General features: G+C 45.6%; 1 protein-coding gene across 8 annotated transcripts in view; it reads right to left on the bottom strand.

Annotated features, from left to right (window-relative positions):
- Positions 1–5,930: 5,930 nt before the first annotated feature.
- Positions 5,931–23,102, bottom strand: part of LOC147201869 (forkhead box protein P1-B-like) — a 110,607-nt gene continuing 93,435 nt past the window's right edge. For 7 of the 8 annotated variants that reach the window (XM_086117677.1, XM_086117676.1, XM_086117678.1 and 4 more), the window contains 9 exons: positions 21,348–21,435; positions 20,258–20,341; positions 16,412–16,619; positions 16,187–16,263; positions 14,991–15,092; positions 13,689–13,810; positions 12,791–12,860; positions 12,430–12,596; positions 5,931–9,540 (listed from right to left, as the gene is read on the bottom strand). In XM_086117677.1, the coding sequence (XP_085973803.1) occupies positions 9,390–9,540; positions 12,430–12,596; positions 12,791–12,860; positions 13,689–13,810; positions 14,991–15,092; positions 16,187–16,263; positions 16,412–16,619; positions 20,258–20,341; positions 21,348–21,435 (1,069 nt within the window). In that variant the 3' untranslated portion in view covers positions 5,931–9,389. Of the gene's footprint in view, positions 9,541–12,429; positions 12,597–12,790; positions 12,861–13,396; positions 13,811–14,990; positions 15,093–16,186; positions 16,264–16,411; positions 16,620–20,257; positions 20,342–21,347; positions 21,436–23,102 lie in introns of those variants that run through there. The other variant, XM_086117683.1, reaches the window with a different exon arrangement.

The raw sequence follows: 23,102 nt of genomic DNA, 5'->3' as shown, positions 1-23,102 counted from the left end.
TTTAGGGGTTTAACATAGTGTTTCAAACCAGGATTCGGGTGTCCAAGTAGGGTTTCAAACTAGGAGCTGTCATGTTTCGGTTTGTGACCAACAGGTGGCACTGTAGGGCTCTCCCTGCAGCTGCACACCTGTTGGTCGTTTTGTAATTGTTTAAAAGGACTCCCGGCACAACCACTCAGTGTCGGGTCATTGTTTGTTTGCTTGCAACTGTCATGTTTGTTTCTGTCATGGTTCTGTTCCTGTTAGTTTTTTTTTGCCACAGTCATGGTTTTGTTTTGCTACTTTGGATTCGTTTTGGTTGTTAGCACTTTGTTTTGGATTCAGTTTTCTCTGTGTTTTATTAAATACAATTCGTCAAGTTTACCCTGCTCCTCCCTCCTGCCTGCCTTTTGGGGTCCACCACCACCTTGCAACGTGACAGGAGCAGGGTTTCAAAGTAGGGTTTCACACTAGGGTTTAAAATAGATTAGAAATTCCGATTAGGGTTTTAAATGAAAGGTTAGGGTTTCCAAGTAGGGTTTCAAACTACGGTCAAGGTTTCACACTAGGGTTAGGTTTGAAGTAGGTTAGCTTTATGGTCAAGTATGAAGTATCTGGTTTGTATTGCAGCAAACGGAATCAAAATTAATTTCATTGTATTTCAGTGCAGAAAGGGTTCTTTTTGGCAGCACCTCTGACTGTTCAATCACCTACATTTTCACAAGTGAGGTGTCGGTCGCGAACGAGCCGGTACAAAGAGTGAACGATGAGCCGTTTTTAGCCGAAAAAAAACGACCATGTATAGTAAGGCGTTTTTAGCCCAAAAAAACGACCATGTATAGTAAGGCCTTTTTAGCCGAAAAAAACGACTATGGCATTTTTGGACAAAATTTTTAGCCGAAAAAAACGACCATGTATAGTAAGGCGGTTTTAGCCAAAAAAAACGACCATGTATATATAGTAAGGCGTTTTTAGCCGGAAAAAAAACGACCATGTATAGTCAGGCGTTTTTGGACGAAAAAAACGACCATGTATAGTAAGGCATTTTTGCACGAAATTTTTAGCCGAAAAAAACGACCATGTCTAGTAAGGCCTTTTTAGCCGTAAAAAAACGACCATGTATAGTAAGGCATTTTTGGATGAAATTTTTAGCCGAAAAAAACGACCATGTACAGTAAGGCGTTTTTGACCGAAAAACCCCCACCATGTATAATAAGGCGTTTTTAGCCGAAAAAAACGACCATGTATAGTAAGGCGTTTTTGACCGAAATTTTAAGCCGAAAAAAACGACCATCGATAGTAAGGCCTTTTTGGATGAAAAAAAAACGACCATGTATAGTAAGGCATTTTTGGACAAAATTTTTAGCCGAAAAAAACGACCATGTATAGTAAGGCGTTTTTAGCCGAAAAAAACGACCATGTATAGGAAGGCGTTTTTGGACGAAAAAAGCGACCATGTATAGTAAGGCATTTTTGGACGAAATTTTTAGACGAAAAAAACGACCATGTATAGTAAGGCGCTTTTAGCCGAAAAAAAACGACCATGTATAGTCAGGCCTATTTGGACGAAAAAAAACCGACCATGTATAGTAAGGCATTTTTGGATGAAATTTTTAGCCGAAAAAAACGACCATGTCTAGTAAGGCCTTTTTAGCCGAAAAAAAAACGACCATGTAGTAAGGCATTTTTGGACGAAATTTTTAGATGAAAAAAACGACCATGTCTCTTAAGGCCTTTTTAGCCGAAAAAAACGACCATGTATAGTCAGGCATTTTTGGATGAAATTTTTCGCCGAAAAACGACCATGTATAGTAAGGCCTTTTTGGATGAAAAAAACGACCATGTATAATAAGGCATTTTTGGATGAAATTATTTGCCGAAAAAAACGACCATGCCGTCAGTTTAGCCCAAAGAAACTACCATGATTAATATAAAAACACAACTCCTCTGCTCTATGTGGTGCTTTGGCTCAGTGGTAGAGTGATGGAGTGCCACACCAGAGGTTGAGTGTTCGATCCCTGGTTGTTGCAACAACGTCTACTCTTTAACCACCGTATACAACTTATTTGAAGAAAAACACAAAACAACCCAAAGGCTCATTGTGGTGGGTTAGCTCAGTGGTAGAAAGCTGAAGTCCCAAATCCAGCGGTTTTGGAAGAAAGATGTGACCTTGTTGCAAACACTGGGAATCAAACACCCAACCGCTGGATTTGGGACTTCAGCTTTCTACCACTGAGCTAACACACCTCAATGAACATTTGGGTTGTTTTGTGTTTTTCCTCAAATAAGTTGTATATGGTGAGGGATCAAACACTCAACCTCTGGTGTGGCACTCCATCACTCTACCACTGAGCCAAAGAACCACATAGAGCAGTGGAGTTGAGTTTTTTTATTAATCATGGCCGTTTCTTTCGGCAAAAACTGACTATACATGGTCGTTTTTTTTCGGCTAAAAACGCCTTACTATACATGGTCGTTTTTTTTGGGCTAAAAACGCCTTACTATACATGGTCGTTTTTTTCGGCTAAAAATTTTGTCCAAAAATGCCTTACTGTACATGGTCGTTTTTTTCGTCCAAAAAGGCCTTACTATACATGGTCGTTTTTTTCGGCTAAAAATTTCGTCCAAAAACGCCTTACTATACATGGTCGTTTTTTTGGGTTAAAAACGCCTTACTATACATGGTCGTTTTTTTCGGCTAAAAATTTCGTCCAAAAATGGTCGGTTTTTTCGTCCAAAAAGGCCTTAATATACATGGTCATTTTTTTCGGCTAAAAACGCCTGACTATACATGGTCGTTTCTTTTCGGCTAAAAACGCCTTACTATACATGGTCGTTTTTTTCGGCTAAAAACGCCTTACTATACATGGTCTTTTTTTTCGTCCAAAAAGGCCTTACTATACATGGTCTTTTTTTTTTTGGGCTAAAAACGCCTGACTATACATGGTCGTTTTTTTGGGCTAAAAACGCCTTGTTATACAAGGTCGTTTATTTCGGCTAAAAATTTTGTCCTATAACGCCTTACTATACATGGTCGTTTCTTTCAGGTAAAAAGGCCTTACTATATGTGGTCGTTTTTTTTCGGCTAAAAATGCCTTACTATACATGGTCGTTTTTTTCGGCTAAACATTTTGTCCAAAAACGCCTTACTATACATGATCGTTTTTTTCGTCCAAAAAGGCCTTACTATACTTGGTCATTTTTTTTGGCTAAAAAATTGGTCCAAAAACGCCTTACTATACATGGTCCCTTTTTTCTGCTAAAAACGCCTTACTATACATGGTGGGGGTTTTTCGGCTAAAAACGCCTTACTATACATGGTCTTTTTTTTTTCCGGCTAAAAACACCTTGCTATACATGGTCTGGGTTTTTTTTCGGCTAAAAACGCCTTGCTATATATATGGTCGGTTTTTTTTCCGGCTAAAAACGCCTTACTATACATGGTCTTTTTTTTTCCGGCTAAAAACACCTTACTATACATGGTCGGGGGTTTTTTTCGGCTAAAAACGCCTTACTATACATCACTGGTGTCAAACTCATTTCACATGGTGGGCCACATACGGCCTCAGTAGATGTCAAGTGGGCCGGACCATTAAAATGATACCATACTTTGCTATAAACAACCAAAACAATATGTCTTTCCTTTGTTTTGGTATGAAGAAGCACAAGAACATTTGGAAAATGTTGAAATTGAACGTATCTTTTACAAAACATTTCATGAAGCACCTTACATTTCCTTCAACAAATGTGCAATTTACTTTTATCATTCACATATATGCATTGCAACTGATCCCATTGATTGTACAAACTTTAACAAGTAATTGGTATTGAAAAATATAGTAACGCACTTTATGATTAAACAAGATTTATAAAGAAAGGAAGTTTTAAACCATTTACACGTGCATATAAAATCTAAATGTAATCCCTGCCTACACCTTACAAACTCAGGAGAGTGCTATTAAATGTGTAAATGTGAGAGTGCTATTGATAGCGTCTGCTGTCATGGGTCTGTCTCAGTGACGGACTGAGGCTGCTGTTGTCTTCTCTGGTCAAAACTTTTCTGCATTTTTTTTCATTTTTAAATTATCCTGCGGGCCTGATTGAACCTCGTGTGTGTGTGTGTGTGTGTGTGATGAATGGAATTCCGCATCGGTGTGCAATTGTAAAACAAGGCTGTGTGTTGAAAAAATAAATCTGAAACTGCATTTAAGGGTGGCTCTATACTGGTTGGCCATATACGGGCCGGAGTTGTAAATTGATTTCTGGCCCAAATACTTCACTCCACAACTGGCCCTCATCTGGTTTGCCAGAGTCAAGCCAGTGCCTCCTTTGCCACTCCTGGGCCGTGTTCGGCCCACATGCATTATGCCAGTGCCGACTCAAGGCCAGCTGTGCCAGCTTCATGCCGAATCCGGGCCAGGTGCCTTTGCTGACTGGGTATTTATTCATATTATTTGATACAATAACTCAGAGTAACCTTTCCAATTTGTCTTTACTCTTGTTGGAACCAGCGGCGAGTCAAACTGTGGTCAACCGTGGAAGCCCAATCGTGCAGCACATACTGTGACGAGGTAGCTCGGCATTTGATTTATTTCCCCCCCCCCCTCCCCCACACTCAATCGTCCTGTTCAAAAGCCCTAATGAATGAATCTCTTGACATTTATGTGTTGGCGCTCTAAGCTAAGCAAGAAACAATTTATGTCACCTCAAGCTTTTGAACAAATCAATGCAAGTGTTTGTAATGACTTGTTTCACAAGATGAAAAGTGCTTCCACTTGATCTTTGCCTCATGTTTAGTGGCCAAGCGTGACCTGCGCAGCCTCGCTCGTAATACCGTCTTATAGAAGTCTTGGTCATCGGCATTAGCTAGCGCTCGCGCTCACCAAGACGCACGCCCTCATCTTCCCGCACTTTTTTACGCCGCCACAATTTACAACTTATCAAACGCCGTGACCGAAATTGCTGTTGGGAAAAAGTGCCTCGTTTTCATGGTGAAATAATTTCATGTTGTGGCAGAGATTGGGAGTTGCGATGACAAACACAGAAAATAGCGGCCAACTTAAACCCGGTGGCACCGCCGTGACATTTCAGGTCCTCCTGTAACCGCGGGCGCATCGGCAACTGTCAAACCTTCTGGTTCAATAAAAGCTTTCACCTGTGTGAAAGCTATGCTAAGAGCTGCATGAACACTGGGGGGTTTTCGAGATAAACACGAGGAGCGTCCAATTTGGCCGCAACACTCTGATCGCTACGGTCTTAATGCTTTCAAAATACGATACAACACAAATTCAAAGTGCATGAAAATCTCAACTCACCACAATGCTGAATCAGTGCGAGCGCCGAGCTTGATTTTCTGTAAGCGGGCGGTCCCATCTCGGGGTAATAGGAGACAATGACACCTGAAGTGTGTGCTTCATGTCGAGTCTACTTCGTCATTTTGTTTTAGTCGCCGTTGCTGCACAAAACCCCCGCCTCACACAGGTAGCATGTCGGAAATGGCAACAGTGCTATTGTGGCGATCTCAGAGTGTTCAGCCATAACTTGAATCCAGAACACCGGCAGAGTTGTTGTCTCGAACGTACTTTTGAGGCCGCCGTCATTTGCGATCTCCAGCAGTTTATTTTACTCATTTAGCAAGCTCTGGTGTTTTGTTTTTAGCGTAATCAGTCACGTGACGGAGAAGCGTGGTTTGACGTGAGTCAAGTGACACAGCCAAATGTAACGGAGAATCCGGTAATTTTTCAAAATAAAATATCTTTCGTATTCCAAAATAAATACGACGGAATTAATGTAAGTTCTTATTGTGCGGCCCGGTACCAAATGCCCCGAGGACCGGTACCGGTCCGCGGCCCGGCGGTTGGGGACCCCTGGTCTATGTCACTATTGCACAACAAGTTTGAGTCCGTAAACTGAAAGCCCGGCAGACAAACAGAAAATGAGAAGAAACGGACTGAGAGCAACCAGCATTTTATTGCATGTTTCGAGCGCTCACGTCAGTAGTTGGCACTGACGACAACAGAGTCTGCATCAGTTCAGACAAGAAATGAGGAGGTGACGCACTTATGAAGAGAGGCGCAAAAATATGTCTCTATTAAAAAAAACAGAAAAAAACAAGGAAAAGACATGGTTCACCCTCAAATAAATTAAACACGCACGACTGCAAGATGAGAACGGGGCCCCTCCCACCAGCCGCCCTCTGCACAAAAGGCAATTGCAGGGGGCCGAATGGCTGACGGCGGATGGCAAAACAAAAAAAGAATTAATGGCTTCTTAGCTCAGAGTGAGGCGACAAGACAAGCTGACAAAGAGCGGTGACCTCTGTCCATCAATCATGAAACCTTCAATCTGAAAAAAAAAAAAAAAAGATGGGAAGGGCGACTCAGGGATGCACCGCTGACGATTTTCTTTTTTCTCTTGGAAAAAAAAAACCCAAAACAAAGAAAACAAGTCTGTAACAATAGTCTTTCCACGTTTTACGCCTTGGCACCGCCTATTTGTCTTTTTCCTTTGAGCCCCATCAAAAATATGATGAGCGTGATGCAGCCTTGGATTTGGACGGACCGCTTCAACCTGAAGGCCCTTCCCTTCCCTTTGTCATGCCACACATCTCCGTTTTCGAGCGGACGTACGGCTGCGCGGCCGCCTCTAGCGCAGAGGGCAGTGGACAGACCAAAAGGAAGTATCAAAAAGAGAACCCCCCCCCCCCCCCCCAAAAAAAAGGGACAGCATCTGCACAAAAATTCTAAAGTCAATGAAATAAAAAGTATTACAGTTGAAAATCCAAAATGGCGGGCAAGATTCCCCTAGCTCCCCACATCTGCCTTGACGATTTCCTCTGACTTTTTTCACCCGTGTGCAGCGCAATTTTATAGCCGAAATACGTGCAGCAGTTTAGTCCATACGGCCGATACAAAGTCGTCGGGATGAAGCAACGGCGCAAATGTATCCTTTCGAGAGAGGGATCGAGATGGGATCTCAACTGACGCAAACTTAACTGAGCTCCCTTAAAATTTGATGGAACCAGATGATTTTCTCCATTTTTGTTTCGACGGGATCAGACTCAACATGTAAGACAACGGAGTCAAACTAAACGAATCATTTCCCATCGATTGCTTTCTCATGTTGTCATCTTTAGAAATGTCAAGCTACACACGCTGAGAACGTTCTCGCGTCGCCCTTCCCTGTTTTCAACAGAAAACAATTGAGGCCGAGAGTGCAGGGTGGTGGGCGAGCTGACCACGTTGTCACGATCCGTCAGACTGGTCCTGACCCCTCCCACAGACTGGGCGACTTGCCTCGTTTGAGCATTAAAAGGTATGCTGGGAAAAAAAAAAATAATAATAATAACGCATGTTGAATCTACTCCATTTTATGTCCTCAAAATAAAATACAAAATAAAACCGTCTGGATCCAGATCGCGGATGTGAAGTCCGCTTCAAATACGTACCTGGATCAGGACGATTTCATTTCGTGCAAAAATGACAACAAAATAAAATGGAGTAAATTCAACACAAAACTTTTTTTTTCTTCCCAGTGGCGTAATCGATAACAGTAACTGTCACAAAGTACCTTGTACTTAATAGTTGACAGGAGTGCTTTTCTTTTCTTTTCTCTCTCTCTTTTTTTTTTTAATATAAAAAGTAATACAGAAACTTAAAAACAATCAATCAAGTCAATGTTTGGGGTACACTGGAACCCAGTCAGGATGCAAAAACATCTCAAAACAGGCATGCAATCATTCAAAAATGATAGACATGACGACGCAATCCATGAAGGAAACATCGTGCGGCCCACTTGACAGAAAGAACCCTTCCAACATTGGTCTCACAGATCTATTTTTTTCTCCATTCCCTGGAATATCAATTTTTTTGATGACTCACTTAGCGCCTCTTCTGCTCACTTCTAAAGAATACAAATTTCCCTAATTTGGTCGCGATAGATGGTCAGAGCCGCCTCGGTTGGTAATTTTGTTGCACGGTGTCTCTTTGGTCGTGTCGCAACACAATTTTTATTTAGCACTCAGCGTTTCCCAACCGGCAAATAAATACCGTTTGCAATTCTACCGGGAATGAACAAGAACAAATTCAAAAGTGGTTGGCCCGCGTTTCGAATTTCACCGAGTAGATAAGACCGCCGTCTTCAGACCTTCCTCACCGAGGTACAAAAGCGGAATGTTTCGGACCCTTTTTCCCTTCAACGAAAGAAAACATTTCAAGTGCTGCGGACTTGCGCTCAGGTCAAACGAGTCATGCCTCCACACCGAACAAAACAGGGAATGAATCTTTATCTTTAAGATGGACCGAAGTTAGAATCATCAAGCGTGTTCCGGAATGAGTCTGAATTTTGATCTGGCCGGTGGCACACCTGCCGTTTTCATTCCCCCCGCCCCCTGATGAAACTGCCCGCTGCTCGGAAGTGATCAGAAATTGCCTTGCGGCTCAACGTGCTCGGCCATTTTGAAAGTGAAACGTCGTAAGGATGCGTCCGAACCGGTGTAATTTTGCGCTCATGTATTCAAAGGTTCAATGAAACTTCATCGATGCATAGAGAGCGCCTTCATCATCGGAATGCTGCCTCGCTGGTGGAACTTCATGATAGGAGGAGGCCAAGGGGGGAAACGCTCAGGCTACAATTGTTTTTCTTTACATGATAAAAAAAAAAGATACACCGTGTCAGACATTGTTTTTTTTTTCTTCGAAAGAACAACATCAGAGGAAATCATAAACATTCATCATCAAGTGCAGAACACACACGCACAATCTCCACAGCATGGACATGAGGTCTGATGAGTTTCGAGAAAAGACAAAAAAAAAAAAAAAAGACAACATCAATAACAGCATTGGCTGATGGAAAGACATCGTGCTGATCAAACCGTCCCCCCAACCGAGAAAAACAAACAAACAAACAAACCTCTCTCACAGTAGAAGGACTCGTTGCGATGTATTGAAGGCAGTGAAAGCACATCCCCCGAAATGACACGTCAGTCAGTCACTTGGTCTCTGTCAAAATATGTGCCGTGAGACGGGCATGTTGTGGGGATGGTGGTTGGGGGGGGGGGGGGGGGTGTAGATGTAACCCTGTCACAGTCCTGGCTGCGTGGAGAGGGTCTCTTGTCCCCTTCTGACCTGTCACCTGTGAGGCAAGCGCGTCGCCAACGTACCGAGCCCATTCGTCCGTCTTCAAAAGTCAAAATCAACGTCCATTTTTGACGCCGATCCAATGTAAAAAGTGACCGGGGAGGAAAAGGAACCCACTCGTGGGATGTTTTGTGTGTTGCGAAGGGGTTTTTTTGTTGTTGTTTTTTAAATTTTTTTTTTATGGCACTACTGAAAAGATACTTGGCAACGGTGGCCATCGGCGTCTTGTGATTTGCTGTCCATTGTTTGTCTCCCGGACGGACGCGCCAAACTTCACAGCATGTCGTCATGGCCCTGGTCGTCGTCGTCGTCGTAATCTCTGTGGTGGTCGAAATCGGGACTGTGGTTGACAGTCGTAACCAGGGAGAGCGGTCCGTCGTGGTCCTCGGGGTCCAGTGGTTCCTCTTTGATGCTGGTGTGGTGCCTGGAAGAGCGGAGCAAAATGAGAAAATGCGCTTTGCTCTTTCGCCGAAGCTTTCACACCGACTGTAAAGAAGGGAAACAAAACGCCCGCCGTCTTCGAGGAGCCCTCCTGGAGCCAATGATCATCGCAGCTTTCTTCTGATGCGGGCGCGGCTCCACGCTCTTTTCATTTTCACGGCGACCGAGAACAGGGTATTCACTTAGAATTGATAAATGAGGAAGATTAACCACGCGAGACGGCCACGGGAGAGAATGGACTCTGCCGAGTGAGTGGGCTGCCGTTGTCAGCCTTCCGGTGGCGGCGGATCAGCGGCGCGGCTCTGCGTTCCCCCTTCCTGCTCGTTAACATGCACAACCAGCGAGACGGGTCTCCCGAGGATGACCCCGAGCCGGCTTCTATCATTAATCAACTTCGAGCAAACAGAGCGCTCAGACAGCGCCGCGCGCGCTTTAAAGCCCGCAATTAATGCATATTTTCAAGCAAGTGTCAATAAGGGAAGAAAAGCGCTGGCAGGGAAGGCGGGCGAAGAGAGCAGACGCACGCTCGGCACAACTCGGCGATAAGAAACCGGGCCCTTAGGAGAATAATAACGCTGTCACTTGTAAACAAGGCAAAAACATGAGCCCCCCCCCGCGCTCAGCTCACAGTCTGGGCAAAAGAGCCGCTGAGGAGATGAGCTGTGCCAAATTTCTCATTACGCAAACAGAGCAGGAAGAGAGCGCGAGGGGAGACGGTGAGCGGTGGCAGAAAGCAGGAAAAAAAAAAATTTTGCGACAGCTGCGGGGGCCGCCGGGCGCGCGCTAACCTGCGGTGCCCGGCCGCTGTTGTGGAGGCGGAGCGGCGTCACCGGCGCCTGCGCCAGCGCCAGGCTCATTTAGCCGCACTGACAAGGGACGAACCGGCACGCGCTTCTTTCCTCAAGCCCACGCGCCACAATCGCAATGTATGCCAATGAGCTGACATATCTTGTTGCAAATGCTGAAAAAATAAAATAAAGGCGCGGGGGGGGGGGGGGGGTGAAGTCAGCTTTTCGATCATTTCACATCAAAGTAACCCCACAAGCGCCGCTGCCGCCTGAGGTGCGAGGCTGCGGCCGCAAGGCAAACGTGAAATTGTTATCACGAGCCCATTGAACGGCGCGCCGATTCAACACTTGGCTTGTAATGAGCCTTCTCTGGATACCCGACGCTCATTTGGCCACTTAAGAAACAAGCGGCGGTGAGAGCTGACGTCTTGGCTGAACAATCGCCTCAGCCGTGGAACATAGGATTTCGTTGTTCCTGTTTTTGCAGTGAACCGAGAAAATAAACGTCGGCACACGACGGACACGAAGGAAATGCGTAAAATTGCGTCAGAACGGCTCAGCAGCACGGCTCGGGTCAATTGGTGATGCCCAGTTTTCAAAACAAACGTGGTGAAGCGCCCTTTTGCTGTGATGCTTCACCGCCTCTAACTCTGAAAAAACGGTTTCGTTGACTTTACTCCAGCTTTTTAAGTGGTAGCATAAAATTAAATCATCTGACCCAGACAATTGTTTTTTTTTTTTTTAAAGTCGACTCTCCATCTACTCAAACAATGTGTCCAGATCCAGATCATTTTATTTTGTGCAACGACGTCACAAATTAAAGGGGAGTAACTTCAACACACCATTTTTTTCTCTCCAGCATTTTAAAAATCAATTCCACTCTATCTTTCTTTTGTTTTTAAAAGTCTTTCAACCTTTTGTCAGTGGAGGCTCTTTTTAAAAAAGCGACATTTGTTCTCTTTGCTTTGTCTTTGTCTGTTCTGTTTGTCAGTCTTTTTCGGTGTTTTGCCTTTGCTTGCTTGAGAAGCACATGCCGTTGCCCTGCGGATGAAATGTGCCGCATAAATGACGTTGCTTTGCCTACAACTGGCAAAGAAATGGAGGGGGGCGGGGGGGCTACGTATTTGTATTCAGCAAACGTAATGTGAGTACTACTGCAAATGCCGAACCAAGTTTTATGTGGATATGATAAAACACGAAAGAAAACCGATTCAACAAGTTTCGCCTTGGCACAAAGCATATACACTTAATTATGGAAAAAAAAGAAGAAAAAAAGAGTGCGAGTGTGAGCCTCAAGCGAGACGCAGAGAAGCAGAAGGGAGAAGCAGGCTGCCTTGAGGCCAGCACACCCATCCTGTCTCTGCCTTTCCTGTTCCACAGCCATGCTCACAGCTACAGTATGTTCGCGGTGATAAGGGATGGCACTTTCCTCTAGTTGGCCCCGAGCTTTGTTGCTACACCTTTATTTTTTTTTTTTTTTTTAGCAGGCAGAATTTCGGGAGGCCATCCGCGAGTCTTCCCGCGGAGCACACGAGCGGTCTGCGCTCACATCTGGAAAGCATGCATTGCGCCGTATTATTTTAAGCTTCAAACAACTTAGCAGACACTCCTACTCAACAAGTGAATTGGCGGCTGCGGTCGCAGGCCGACCGCGACTTTCCTACACAAGAGCTTTGAATCATGTCCTCCAGACTCGTTTTGCTTTCGTGTTGTTTTTCTTTAGGCAGCTCCTCCACGCCGTTTTCATGCGTCGCGGCTCGCGTTTCACCGCGTCCGAGCCAACTGTTAGCTCACTTGGCCGCTCTCGTCATTTGGAGAGTGTTTACACAATTTGGATTTGGGCTCATTTAAAATCACGGGAAGAAACCTTTCGAAATGGCTCGTTCGAATCGCAGAGAGGCTCTGGCCTTTTCTTCCCGCTTGAAACATGTCAAAGGTGCCGTTCCCTGAAGGCCACGACTCCGCCCACAAAGCCGCATCATTTGTCGATCGGTCGTCCTCCCGCACGTTGCCCATCCCCATCGTTTATGTTCATAGAAAGCAGGCCCGGAATGGAAGATGCGACGCGTTTTCCGGCCACTCACATAGCCGGCGGCGGCGAGCGTCCGGGGCTGCTGTCGCTGCCGTTGCTGTTTCCGTGGTCCATCGCTCCGTTCATCTCTTCACGGATGGCGTTTGCCAAGGAGTTGAAGGTGGGACTTCCAATGGAAGCAGTTGTGTATAGAGGTATGTTGTTCTCTGCCATCGAAGCCTGAAATGCAGGCAGCCCCCCCCCCCGGGCATTAAAACAGAGGGAACGGAAGATAGTTGTCAGCGCATGCTCAGTCGCCCGTCACTCGTTTCACACACATCCGGCTCGCCGTGAAAATCAAGCTGGCGGGGCGATATCTGATTTCCTTATCGGCCCGACTTCCCAGAGGCGCGTTTGAAATTCTCTTTTTTCACCTGGAATGCGGCGGAGAGGGTCGGCCCGTAGCCCAAGCTCGTGTGAATGTTCTTCACCAAGGCCGGACTTCTGCAAACAGAAATTGGATTAGGGCCACCGACTTTTTGCATCTCACCTCGCGCGCGTTTCTCAACCGCGGTATCATATTTGCTAATAAGAAATCAATGCACTCGGCATGAGAGCCAAAATGCACTTGCCGGTCTAGCAATGACAATATGAAGGCGTGACGGTATGACAAAAGTATCTTTCAACATGGTGAAGTGTGTGGGAAGCGAGACTAAGTTGGAAGACAAAAGCACGATGGATCGATGCATCACAGCAACACTGATGGGGGAGCAGGGGGGGGGGGGGGGTGCATGCATGGGTGGGGGTTGGGGGTGTATGCCAGGCTTTGGCTCAGGCGGAAGGGCTTACTGTACAAGCGGCTCGTCAAAGTTCTCATCGAGGGCGCATTTCCGAGGGCGGCCTCGCTGTACGTGTCGGCCGCGCTTAAACTCCTCCTCATCAACGGTCCAGTAGGACCCAAACTCATCCTCTACTCTCACAAAGCTCTTATGCAGCGAAAGGTTGGTGCGAATGGCACCCTGGGAAAGCGAACCGGCGGGGGATGGGGGGTGAGGGGCGGGGCAGCCAGACGCCCATGCGGCGTGCGACGACACGGACGACGGACAAACACACACAAAACACAAGGGAGGAGGGCAGAGGGTGAGGATCACAATGAAAATCAGCCAAAGCCATCGCGGGTTATGGGGGCATCACCAAAAGCCTTTCGAGAGCATGGAGGGGAGGCGCGCCAAAGCAAGCGGGGACTTTGGACGATGTGGCACACAGACAGTGAGATGGAGCAGCGGCAGCGGCAGCCTCTTCCCATCGGGCAACTCAAAGGAGCAAACCTACCCACTGATCTTTTGGGGCCGTCTCTTTTGGAACTCTATTTCGTCCACTGTCCACACAGCCCCTTTTACGTTTTCTACTCGCACAAAACACTTGTGTAGACTAAGATTATGCCGGACTGCATTCTGCAGTTGTGTAAGAAGAAAGAGAGAGAAAAAAAAAAGGTTCTATCAGTGAACATCTCTGCATGAGGAACATTTCATTGCAAAAAAAAAAAAAAAAAAAGATATGCAGCATACGGTCCTTGATTTCAGTAAGACTGGGCGGTAGAATAATAGAAAAATAGAGATGGGAATTATACAGTTAGGGCTAAAAGAAATACATTCATGATCCACCGCAGTAATCAATGTCAATGTCACGGCTGTCTTTCTGAAACTCAGAGGAAAAATAGGTGTGATTCCGCACATCTTCCGCAGATAAAAATCAGATGGATTGTTGAAGGTGGACAAAAAAATAAAAATAAATAAAACGTTTACACTGCGCAATATCTCTGCTACATGTACGACTGGGATAGTCTTTAACTCATTCACTACCAGCCAATTCTGGACCAAGTCTGAAAAGACGTTTAAAAACGTCTTTGGGAGTGAATGAGTTAATAATTATTCTTTTTGCACAAACTCTATTTCGACTGCCAAACACCCCGACGATGTGCCTTTGGTTTTTCACCATGTCAGCGTTTTCATATGGGTCCTATGGACACGGCCCACCCCCCACGTGGTGATTTTTACATGGCTTGTTTCCATTAAAAAAAAAAAAAAAAGGCTGAAAATACGACAAGACCAATAAATACATCCTGCTGTTTGAAAGCTAACTTTGCTATCGGCGTTGGAACGGAGTTTAGCGCGAGAGTAGTGGAATACAGTACAGTATACTTATCTCGTGGAGAATGAGGCCGTTGGAAAAGAGAGAGAGAGTGTGTGTGTGTGTGTGTGTGTGTGTGTGCATAGAGAGAGTCGCATCCAGCGGCACGTGACGGATCACCAAGGATTTAGAAGAGGCTTTGAGTTCCTAATTTGCCTTTTCCACTCATATTTTACTTTTTTTTTTCTTTTCTTGCTCATGTCTTCTTTTTAAATTGTTTGTTTTGTTTCGGATTGTGCGTGTGTGAGCTCATTTGCGGTTCTGTGGAAAGTGGAGCGAAGCCACCTACCATCTGAACATCCCGACAAATTACAGGCACATTGTTTACGGTTCATCGAAACAGAATGAGGAGGTTATTATCGTGCATTTGGCCAAAGTCGGGACGGTTCGCGAAGAAATCATTCTTGGACATGACATAAGCCAAAGGACAAACGGGAACCTTACCTTCCACGTTGCCGCGTTGCGGCGAAAGTACGCAAACATTCGTGTGAACCAGTTGTAGATTTCGTTTAGTGTTAGCTGCTTTTCTGGAGATTCGAGGATCGCCTGGATGAGGAAACAAATATTTCAAATGTCGCTTGCTTCACAAAAGCGATAAATAAATCACAAGAAGCCGGCAGGTTTTGCGTGTGTTCGTGCAAGAAAAACAAAGAGCAGGAGCGACTGTGCGAAGTGTACTGGCTGTTTATGTCGCCCCCCCCCCCCCCAACCCCCGCCCACCCTCCTCCCTCCACTTTTCATTCAAATGGAAGATTTGAATACATTTTCTTTTGTGGGTGTCCGCGAAGGGCAGGCAAAAACATTTCTCAGGCAGATTACAGGGCCAGCAATTACGGCCAGCTCAGATTAATTCCTGAGATGCCAGATTACTGCAAGCGAGCGATAATTGAGTGGCATTCGTAAAACAGGTTCGTCCCTACTGTTGTGTGAAATGAATTTGCTTATAATCTCTGAAATGCAAATCACGTGAAATGTTTGGGGAACCTCGTTTGCGCGCAGTCATTCGAGGCTGACTAACCAGTCGAGTCGACATCCAGTCAAATTGAACAAGAAAGAAAGAAAGAGAAAAACTCAAACGCTCCCTCAATAGCCGAATTGAAATTACTCGAGACGCCGAGGTCCCGACTGACTTCAGTGCGGAGCCCGAAGAGCGAGCGCTAAATCGCGCGTTCGCCGTTACAGGGAGCGTGCGTGAGATGGCGAATCGCGTTTTGACAAATATTGCAAACGGCAAATTGTTAACTTGCGCCTTTGCCGACCTGAAAATCTTTCGCATGCTGTTGGCAACAGGCCGAGGAGTGCTTGGAGACCGCCACATTTTGCCAAAGTTTCAAGGGATGCAATTTTAAGTGGTATTGGAAGACAAATCAACATCTTACTGAGTTCCAAAAATCTATCACTTGGGTCATTCTGGTGAAGCCAGCAACTGCATATCAGCCAAGTTGTTGTTGTTTTTTTTTTTTTGAAAAAAAAAAATTCACACCAAATCAGATTCATCTCTTCGCATCGACTCCTGCTTGAATGCGCAAAATGAACGGCGAGTAGATCGAGTTCCATATCCGTTGTGCACGAGCTGATCAATTTGACACGCGTACACCTTCGGTGTCCGAGGCCCGAGCCCGGCGCAAGCAGAACATTACCTGTCTTATTAATGAGGCGTACGTGAATGGTGGTCGAACATCTGCGTTCATGTAAAATTCTTTGTTCTGACTGAGATCTGCAATGACAAAAAAAAAAAAAAAAAAGAAGAAGCAGGTGTAGTAGCATACATGATGAGCATCATGACACGAGTTTGAATGACAACTTTGAAGCAAGGCGGGGCCAGACCGTGTCAAGGAAAAACCAAAAAGAGCATGTTTGGGTACCTGGGGAGATGGGCATGTTGTATTTTTCCGAGTAACGCCGTCGCATGGGGCCCATGCTGTGGAGGTTGTTGGCTGTGATGACGGAGTGAGTCTGTGACAGGGGCGTGAGCGGCGCCGTGGGCGTGGTGGGGGTCTGGGGCAGGCTCAGTGGAGGAGAGGCTTCGGGAGGGTTGGACTTTGACAATGTAATGTTGGACACCAAGTTGAGCTACGGGCAGATGGAACAAAACAAAAAGCAAACCCACGTGAGCTCAGGTCGCCCTTCGGTCGACACAAAGATGAACCCCAAGCATCGAAAGGGTGGAAAAAGTGACGGCAATATCATGACTCTTCTCCTCGGTCGTCAGCCAGTTCCGCCTTCCTGTTTCGGCCTGTTTGTTTAACGCCCCATCTCATCCTGTTCACCGGGACGACGCTGGAATGCTCGCCGCACGGGAAGGCAAAATGCAGCCGTGTCCTTCTCAAGATTGCGTTTTTGGCTTCGTTACCAGACGAAAATGATCTTCCCAGATCTGAAAGCTGCCGATGGGAACGATCCGATGATGAACGACTTCTGCTTCAGACCGACCGCTTCCATTCGACCCGCGGAAAGACAGCCCGGCAATGCTAGCGAGTCGCGGCCCGCGGCCCCGCGCGCACGCCGGGGGCTCGACGTAATAATGACGACAAGGTAGACTAATTATGGCAAGTGCAGCTGGGAGCCACGTGCCAGGCGTCCATCCGGCAGCGGCGGCCGAGTGGAAAATTTGAGTCCGACCCTTGCACCCGCCATTAATTGGCAGGAAAACCCGTGACACATATACATCGCCTCGCTTTGCAGAAAAGAGAACTATTCCCAAATGGCGCGTGAATTCCACCCGCAAGGATGTCGAAAAGACTCCTCCGTGAAATGAAAACAAACTTAGATTGAGTCGATAAAAGCACAGAGCTGACGGTTCGGGCCAAAAGCGGAAGCCGCGAATCTAACGGACGATAACAACTGTAAAATGCTATCAGCGAAACCAAACAAAAAAAAGGTCATATTCCCTTTTTTTGCGCACAGGAAGAAATCAAGCGTGGCAAGGGGAGAGTCCTACGGCGCACGCCGGACAAAATAAATCACACTCGCAAAACGCCATCAATAGTACGTTGACTCGTCTTGCTGAGGATTAGCCCGGCTTTGTTTCTCGTTTCATCCACATTCCCCGGCCGTAAACACGGAGAGGTTTGCAACAATAGGCCAGACGGGCTGGTAATAGGCCGGCCTTTGTTTGCCTCACCATTTGGACTCGCTCCAGCGTACAGACAAAATGAGACTTCAGACTGAAATTAATTAAATGGTAATTGGTGATCTAATTAGACTGCCTTTGACTCGGCAAGCCGCTAAAGAAAATAAACAAAAAGTCCCTCCCTCAATTATGTATGGCGTAAAAGGTCAGATTTCTGACGAGGATGCTTAGTGACACCGAGCGCCCGGCGCGCGCGCATTGCTAATGCGACACGTTTGGTTTGAGCGCCCGGCGCCATCCATCTTGTGAGAATAAAAATGAATCCTATTCATGCCACGGTTTACATGCATGCTATCAGTTAGCATTAACCGCAGCCAAATGCAAACTTACAATTGGCTGCTTTTCTACGGCGGCCGCAGACTTAAACGTGCTTTTAACATATGCGACAGCAGGAGGAAAAAAAAAAAAAAAAAAAAAAAGGGGTTTTGGCGAACAAAAACCAACAAAACTCCTACAAATGAAATGTAGGTGAAATAAACAATTTCATTATTTATTTTTTGAGTTACCTTAGAAACCTACTTTGATCTCTTTAGTTTTAAATGTTTTTCAAGTTTTCTGTTCATGTGTTTAAAATGGCGTCGGTGTGCGTTTTGGCCCTTTTTTTTTTTTTTTTTTTTTGGGCTTTGATTCCGAATGTTGAAATTGTTGGAGAACTGGAGGTGTTTTGTCCTGCCTTGTGTGAAGCACATTGAGTTGTCCCCGTGTATGAAATGTGCTGTATGAATAAAACCTTGCCTTGCTTTGCCTAAAGTTAACTATAAATACAGCGAAAATGTCCTCCGTTTTTGTCTTTGTCAAGAAATGTAATAGATGAGCCTTTGGGGGTGTCTATGCACGTATTTGCTTTGACATTACAGCTTGGAAGAAGGAAGGTCCTGGGAGTTGCGGTCCTTTTACTGTGCGTCGCCTAAAACGTGACACCATCTGGCCGCAGCCAATAAAAATTTTTTTGAAAAACCCCCCCGCAGTGCCACAAATCCACTTTCGAAGTTGGCAACTTCGAAAACGAGGAATGGACAGCAAGACCATCCTAGCTTCATTGAAGACGTTAAGGTTGTCATGCATCGGACTTTAGAAGCAGCAGCATTCTGCGCTGCACTTATTGGATGTCAGGATTTGTCGACTGTCATACTAATTTTTTTTTTTACTCCACAATGCTTACCATGCTCTTTTTCCTCCCCAATTTTGCCTACACACAAAAAAAAAAGGAAAATACTAAAACTAATAAAATCCCAACTAAAAGGAACCATTTTGAAAACTAATCAAAGCAAACTGAATTTGGGGGAAAAAAAAAAGTGTTTGGCAAAGCCTGTTTCTCGAACTCCCCTAAAGCCACCAGTCACCCAGCGCCAGTATGCATCAGAGTGTATCGATAGCACTTGATCGTCGATGACGGTGGCGAGCGTAACGACTTTTCCGAAAAGGAGTGGAATAATTAGCATCAAAATCCGGGCTGCCCTTGAGAGCCTTCTTGTCGAGTTGTGACACAGGCATTCTCGCGGGCCCCGAGGAGAGACCAACTCCAGATGCTATCTGCCGCCCCAACCGCTTTCCATACACAAAATGTCCCGGTGTCAAGAGACCACTTTTTGCACTCTGATCCACGCGATCGGCGTGTGACGCGGGGACCGCTTCAACTGACAGTCTTTTTTGTTGTTGCCTTTTGACGTCTGCACTCATCTGTGCGCGAGGAGCCCGCGCACATCAATGGGCGACTGTAAATAAATGATCCAAGCTGTGCTGTGTGACGAGAGACACGACTCCTGTTTGCGTATTGTGCATTTATGTCTGGGGGTGTGTGCGTGTGTGTGTGCGTGTGTGTTCGCTTTTGAATCCAGGCAATGCACTACAATGATCTTTGGCTCTTGGTGTGATAAAAGAACCGTCAGTCAGACTGATACATGCCCCCATTCAAAAACAAGACAGAATAGCCCGTTGCCTTAAAATGCCGCGTTACGCCCTTGTCTCAATATGATAAACATGACACTTTACGCCTTGCTTTAGAAATGGAGTTGTAAGCACGATTTAATGCGTCGTGGTAAAATTTTAACCCCCGCCCCCCCCCCCCCCACAAATTCATAGATATGTATACTTGGTTGCATCTGTTCATAATGAAATCCATTTCAATCGCATGTGATTGTTTCCAATGGATTCTGAAGCGAGTACGAATTTGAAGTGTAACTTGGTGTAATTTCATTGTCATGTCCAGGTATGTCATTTCACGCACGCTCTTGAAGATGCTTAAGGACTGCGATACGGATGTCTATTATTTGGCTTCACTCATTCATTATAGCCCCGATAGCAATAATCTGGCGGGGCCAACGGGCAGAGCTTGGATTCCGTTACGGAGACGAGGCCGTTTGCGCGCACTTTATCTCCAACGCCAAATTGAATCTTGGATGTCAGCGGAAGCGGTCCCGACCATATAGAGCGCCTCTCCCTGGAGACAATAGCTGTTTTTATGTCGCAGATAAAATAAGAAGACAGAGGGACAGATGAATGGATACAGGGATGCCAATTAAGACAAACAAAGGAAGGCGGGGGGGAGGGACACGAGACGTATGACGGGCTGGCTCACCGGCTGTGGCGTGGCTTTGGGCTCTGTCGATTTAACGTGAAGGTGTGTCATCATTGCTTGAAGACGCTCTTTGTCTTTCGCTAGCTGGAAAGGAGGAGAGCACATGACTTTTTTTTTTTTTTTTTTTGGTTTTAATCAGTACAGGCAACGGTGCTTTGTATTCTCATTCCAAATATCATTATCTGTTGAATCATTTCCTGTTATGTCATTTTAAAACCTGGTCATCTGTAATTCGGTCATCGGGGTCGGTCCTCACATTGCATGATCGTAAGCAAAAGAAGAACTTGGTGTCTGATAAATGCTGACTCCATCGATCTGAATATTATGGAACCAGGATGGAAATAAAATGAGGCCGCAAATGACATAGCTCTCACACACACACACACACACACACACACACTACATAAGACACGGGTTAAAAAAATGTGCACCTCGAATCCTTGGTAGTAAATGAAACAATTTCTCCAATTTTTATGAGTACAGGTTATTCATTGGGGACGTTCACTATTTTAACCTGTCACTGTCCTATGGACACTAACTTAGTAGTCCGCTTAAAGTCCCTCTAAAAACAAAATGAGTGATGGCTTATCTTTATGGAGACATTTTACCGCCATTTAAAAAAAAATTCCTTTCAGAAAATCACAATTTAGAAAACGACTGCTCCTAACAGATAACGTAATAAATAACATTTCTGATATTTTGCAAAGGGAAATGAGCTTCTTTTGTCTATGTTATAATTCAACACTGAGGTTTCTATCATCTCCGCGTGAGAGATTTTTGTGTTTTATTGGCGGCGCAAAAGAGATAGTCATAAATAACTTTTAAAGCCAGCGATATACAAAATGTAATTATCTTCTCTACTTAGCTGCGGGCTCTTCATATATCTTGTCCTAGCTGTCATGCATCCATAACACATTTTTAATGACTGGTTCCTTGCCGGTGTACAAATTCATGTCATTGGGACCTCTGTGGGTGACCCCGTGGCTGATGTCAGATGGGGGTGGGGTTGGGTGGGAGGCGTTCGGCGCAAAAGCATTGTCGGGAGAAGAAGACATCAATATTTGGTGCAAAACAAAAGCCCGGACAATACCTGCAGTTCCAGCTGTTGTACGACCTGCATTTGCACCCGACACTGGGCGGTGCTCCTGTCATCCAAAGCGTGTTCATTGTTAAGATGCCTGGAAAACAAAAAGCGGACAGCGCACGCACACGTTACAAAAAAAAAAAAATACAAATAAAAAATGCACGCGTCGCTTTGACTTGCAGCAGCTTGTTTCAGTTGTCTGATGTCAGAAACAGTCGTGTGAAGTCTGCTTGAATGACAGCAGACAAGTGCAATGACTGAACTTTTGTAGCTTTTGCCGTGGCATTTGGACGACACTCCATTTGCATACGTATCTGGAAGTTCTTTGTGTCATTAAAGTACGTTGAAATGTTTGAAATAAAAACCTGGCAAACAGAAGAAGCACGTGGCAGCTATCACAAACTTGAGTTATGGATATAATTATATGTGATCATTTTATACGGGAAAATATATTCTCCTTGCCTCTACTTTTTAGAACTAATCTAAATAAGTAGCTCGGCAGGCTCCAGACAAGCCCCCCCACCCCCCCCCCCCCCCTCCCAGTGATTCATATAAAATGGAGCAGATAAGCTTCACGAGTGAAGGAAATATGATTGCAGGAATTTTATCAGCCAGCGCATGAATTACTGTTTGAAAATGCTTATACAGGGGCATTTCATTAATCATTTAATCATAATCCGAGCAGGATGTTTGAACTGATTTCACAAATACCCTTTCATTTCACTACTTCATTATGCTCACTAATGGATCCAATATATTATATATATCATAAATTATATCGCATCGTCAGTGACCATGTAGGTCACCGTCGGCGGGCTGGCTCGTCTCGGGAGCGCGCACGCCGGCGCCGGCGGACAAGCTGCAAGGTGCGGAAAGCGCCCGGCGTGATGAATGCACCTTTGCCCGCCGTTGGCGGCAAATCAAAAGTCGGCGGTGACGCCGTGGCGACGCTCCCGCTCGTTGTCGGCCCTCGAATCGGATACGTCACATTTTTACGACACCTGGAAGGAAACGATGCCACGGTTTGTTGCATTTAAACCCACTTTTAAACGTCCATTGTCCAGAATAGGATCATTCTGACTTGAATTCAATTGAAGCCAATCCGCAAACGGAGCCGGTCGACATTTGCGTATATTTCCATTTTCGAAGAAGGAAACTCAACTTCCATTGAACCGGCCTTGGCGGCATTTTCAATGAAGGGCAGCCTACGTGAGCGGCTTTGAAATTTCCCTGTTCATGGGCGACATATGCCCCGCTTCTTTTCATCCTTTGTTACATTCCACTTTATTTCTTCTAATGACACGGCGAGTCGCGGTGCATAATTAATAGGAAATGAAATATTCAAATGCAGCCTTGAGAGAACTGTCTGGACACGGGAGCAGCGGAGACGACGGGGAATTGACGGCCAGAGAGCCGATGAATGTTGGCGCGTGTCACTTTTTGGACTTCAAATGGAGCCGCTTTTAAAAGCGCGCTGACAATGTGGGATGCAAACCAAACAATGAAAGGAGTCACCCAAGACGCGCCCCCCCGCCGCGCAGCCATTCTTCTGGGTCACTTAGTTCGCAGATCCGTTCGGCAATCGCGGAGGGAGGTCGAAAGCCAAGATTTCCTGTTCCAAAGTCGATCATGGAATTTAAAAACTGACCGCTTCCGTCGGACAGCGACGAGACGTGTTACGGGATTGGAGTCGCTCAGAAATGCGCTGCGGGTTTTTCAACGCGTTGCCCTTGAGAATCTCTGCATCTCGCAGACGGCGCA

Source organism: Hippocampus guttulatus, chromosome 8 (genome assembly GCF_054856545.1).
Source record: "Hippocampus guttulatus isolate MCC_2025c chromosome 8, RoL_Hgut_1.0, whole genome shotgun sequence".
In the NCBI taxonomy this organism is placed as follows: Eukaryota; Metazoa; Chordata; class Actinopteri; order Syngnathiformes; family Syngnathidae; genus Hippocampus; species Hippocampus guttulatus.
The sequence above is the reverse complement of the archived record's forward strand: the minus strand, read 5'-3'. Positions and strand labels throughout refer to the sequence as shown.